At 38.8% G+C, this 3,583-nt stretch overlaps 1 protein-coding gene across 1 annotated transcript in view; it reads right to left on the reverse strand.

Annotated features, from left to right (window-relative positions):
- Window positions 1–3,583, reverse strand: part of ORC2 (origin recognition complex subunit 2) — a 50,759-nt gene that overhangs the window by 5,632 nt on the left and 41,544 nt on the right. Inside the window, exons 14-15 of the mRNA XM_017545243.2 lie at window positions 1,882–2,028; window positions 1,116–1,287 (exon numbers count right to left, since the gene is read on the reverse strand). Coding sequence (XP_017400732.1) covers window positions 1,116–1,287; window positions 1,882–2,028 — 319 coding nt within the window. The remainder of the gene's footprint in view (window positions 1–1,115; window positions 1,288–1,881; window positions 2,029–3,583) is intronic.

The following is a 3,583-nucleotide window of genomic DNA, read 5'->3' on the forward strand; positions in this document are numbered from 1 at the left end:
AGACAGAGTCTCGCTCTGTCACCCAGGCTGGAGCGTAGTGGTACAGTATCAGCTCACTGCAACCTCTGCCTCCTGGGTTCAAGCAATTCTCTGGCCTCAGCCTCTTGAGTAGTAGCTGGGACTGCAGATGCATGCCACCACACCTGGCTAAGTTTTTCTTTTTTTTTTTTCCACATGTAAGAAGAACTAAGGAAGTTTTAGCAGCTGCTTATCTATCATGTACCATAAACTTACCATTTCCCTATTGGTTTGGATGTTTACATTATATCTAATTTTAGGTTAAAAATAACTGTTAACTTTTTTTTTTTTTTAGAAAAAGAAAGAAAAGTAATAAAAAAAGAAAAAAAAAAAAAAAAGTGTTCATTGAGATGATCCAAAATATGATTATAACTTTGTATTTTTAGTAGAGATGCGGTTTCACCATGTTGGCCATGCTCGTCTCAAACTCCTGACATCAAGTGACCCGCCTGCCTCAGCCTCCCAAAGTGCTGGTATTACAGGAGTAAGCCACTGTGTTTAACTTATTATGCAATTTATTTTTTGCTAGCTTATGCTATAACCAGCTTGCATTTATTAATTCACATATGCCTCTCGGTTAGGCTGCTGTAAAGAATTGACTGGAGATACTATACAGTAATGTTTAAGAGCATCATTTCTGGAGCTGGGCATATCTGGATCAAAGTCTTTGTGCCATTGACTATCCACCTTAGTGATGAGGATCAAATGAGGTATTGCATACAAAGTGCTCAGTGTTTGGATCAGAATGTTCAATATGTAATGAAAAATTTAACCATAAAATTTAAGTAAAAGCCATGAAAAGTCTGGTTTTTCTCCATTATGACCACTCAGGTGCTCATATTCAGAAATATCAAAATATATTAAGAAATATAAAGTTGGTACTCTTGCTTTATTACTGGGCAGTTTGATAGACTACTGTTGACTTGTCTGCGTATTGCATATATCCACTACTGGTAACTAGTACTGGCAACTATTATTACCATAATTTCTCTTAATCCTTCAAATTAACTAGAGACTTCAGTATCACCATTAAAACCTAGTAGTGTATATCTTAAAATGTATAGTTTTTAAAAAAGAAATACGGTTTTCATCCTTACCTTGCGTTAGGGGTAAGGCTTCGTAAGACATGAGTCAGGGAGCTAAGTGGCAGAGATCCAGACTGTTTCACCAGAAGAGAGTTCTCATAGGAGGTTTCTTCAGTATAAGGACTATATGTAGTAGTTTCATACCAGAGCCAGTTAAAAAGACTCTGCTTTGCATGATCCCACACTAGCACACGATCCAAGAAAGCAAGAATTACACATTATTTTCATATTGTCATGTTACTAGATTCCACTTTACAAAAGAATGACAAAGAATTAAATAAAAATAAATCCCCAGGTTTTTCATTTTTGCCACTTCCATATCTAAATCAGTAACTCACAATCGAATTTCATTTTCAATCAACATCTGAACCTTTATTTTTACATTAAGCATACATTAAAATCTTAGCACTACCAATGCATTCTTTTTAAAAAATTAATAATGTTTTAACATTTTCTTCTACAGGATTATCAGAAAGTCTGTGATTCAGTTCATAAAATAAATGTTGCAATATTACAAAAAGAGCAAGAGACCAAAATTAACAGTTGGGTCTCTTCCCTCCATTTAACTTTAGACTAAAATATCCTCATTTAGTATCTGAATTTTTATTTCCAAAAATTATGTTCTAAATTAGATTGAGTACACCTTTTTGACAACCTGTGTTTTTAAATGTGTAAAAGGGGATAAAGCATACTAAAAACAGTAAAATTCCAGGATTTACAACACTGGTTTTGTAAGACTGATTATCTCTAGAAGGAAAAATAGTAACATTTAACTTACTGAGAGGAGCATTGAGGTGGTCGATGGATGCTATAAGGTAAATGTTATGCAAAGATGACAACTGACCAATGATTTGCTGGCTCTTCTCTCCTCTTAACATCTGGCTATCCAAATTGTGGATGAGAAGGAAGAGTTCTAAAGAAGAATCTAAAAAGAAAGGAAATGCAATTATTATTATTATTTTTAGAGGGCCTTACTCTGTTGCCTACGCCGGAGTGCAGTGGTACACTCATAGCTTACTTGCAGCCTCCAACTCCTGGGCTCAAGCAATCCTCCCACCTCAGCTTCCCGAGTCTCTAGGACTACAGGCGCATGCTACCACACTTGGCTAACTGTTTTTTTGGTAGAGATGGGGTCTTACTAAGTTGCCCAGGTTGGTCTTGAACTCCTGGGCTCAACTTGGCCTCCCAAAGTGCTAGGATCACAGATTTGAACCACCATGTCCAGCCAGAATCCAAGAATTATTTTTAGTGATATTTCAGTGATTATTTTCTCTACCACACACAATGCTTAGGTATTAAAAAATACATCAAAGTAGTATAGGATAAAGTAACAATTGCTTAGGGATATGTAATTTATTTGAGAAGATACGTCATTTACTCATAAAATAGGCAAGACATGATTAGCACTGAAGTAAGGCCCTAAAGAAAGCAGTTTTGGTTTTTTTTTGAGACAAGTTCTGGTTCTGTCATCCAGGCTAGAGTGCAGTGGCATGATCTCAGCTAACTGCAACTTCCACATCCTGGGCTCAAGCCATCCTCTCAAGTGGCTGGGACTGTAAGCATGTACCACCACGCCTGGCTAAGTTTTATATTTTTTCTTGAGATGGGGTTTTACCATGTTGCCCAGGCTGGTCTGAAACTTTTGAGCTCAAGTGATCCACCCTACTTGGCCTCCCAAAGTGCTGGGATTACATGTGTGAGCCACTGTGCCTAGCCTAAAGAAAGCAGCTTGAATAAGGCATGGGATATAAATAAGATGTATGCAATTACTTGAAGGTGAATTTGTACATATTTTATTACGATGTGGGAGTGGAAGGATACCAAAAAACAAAACAAAACAAAAAAAGAACAGAAAGAGCGCTCAGAAAGCATTATATATAATGCTCTCAGAGATCATAGAAAACTTGGAGGCCAGGCGTGTGGCTCACGCAGTCAGGAGTTTGAGACCAACCTGGCCAACACGGTGAAACCCTTTCTCTACTAAAAACACAAAAAATCAGCCAGCGTGGTGGTGGGCGTCTGTAAACCCAGCTACTTGGGAGGCTGAGACAGGAGAATCGCTTGAACCTGGGGGGCAAAGGTTGCAGTGAGATGAGACCCCATCTCTCTCTCTCTCTCTCTCTCTCTCACACACACACATACACACACACACACCCCAATCTCGGATTAGCACAAAAGCCAAAGGAGGAGACCAAAAATGGGGTTGCGGGTGATTGAGATATTATTCAAAGCATCAGGAAGTTCAGATAAATTATAAAAGTCAGTGAAGGAAGAATTTTGAGGATGGAGCTGTTGACATTACTAAATACAGCAGAGCTCAAGATAAGGACGAGCCAAGGTCAATGGGCTTGGTAAGAAGAAAATTACAGCTGGGCGCGGTGGCTCACGCCTGTAATCCCAGCACTTTGGGAGGCTGAGGCGGGTGGATCACAAGGTCAAGAGATCGAGACCATCCTGGTCAACATGGTGAAACCCCGTCT

The sequence above is a fragment of the Cebus imitator genome, unplaced genomic scaffold (genome assembly GCF_001604975.1).
Source record: "Cebus imitator isolate Cc_AM_T3 unplaced genomic scaffold, Cebus_imitator-1.0 Scaffold178, whole genome shotgun sequence".
In the NCBI taxonomy this organism is placed as follows: domain Eukaryota; kingdom Metazoa; phylum Chordata; class Mammalia; order Primates; family Cebidae; genus Cebus; species Cebus imitator.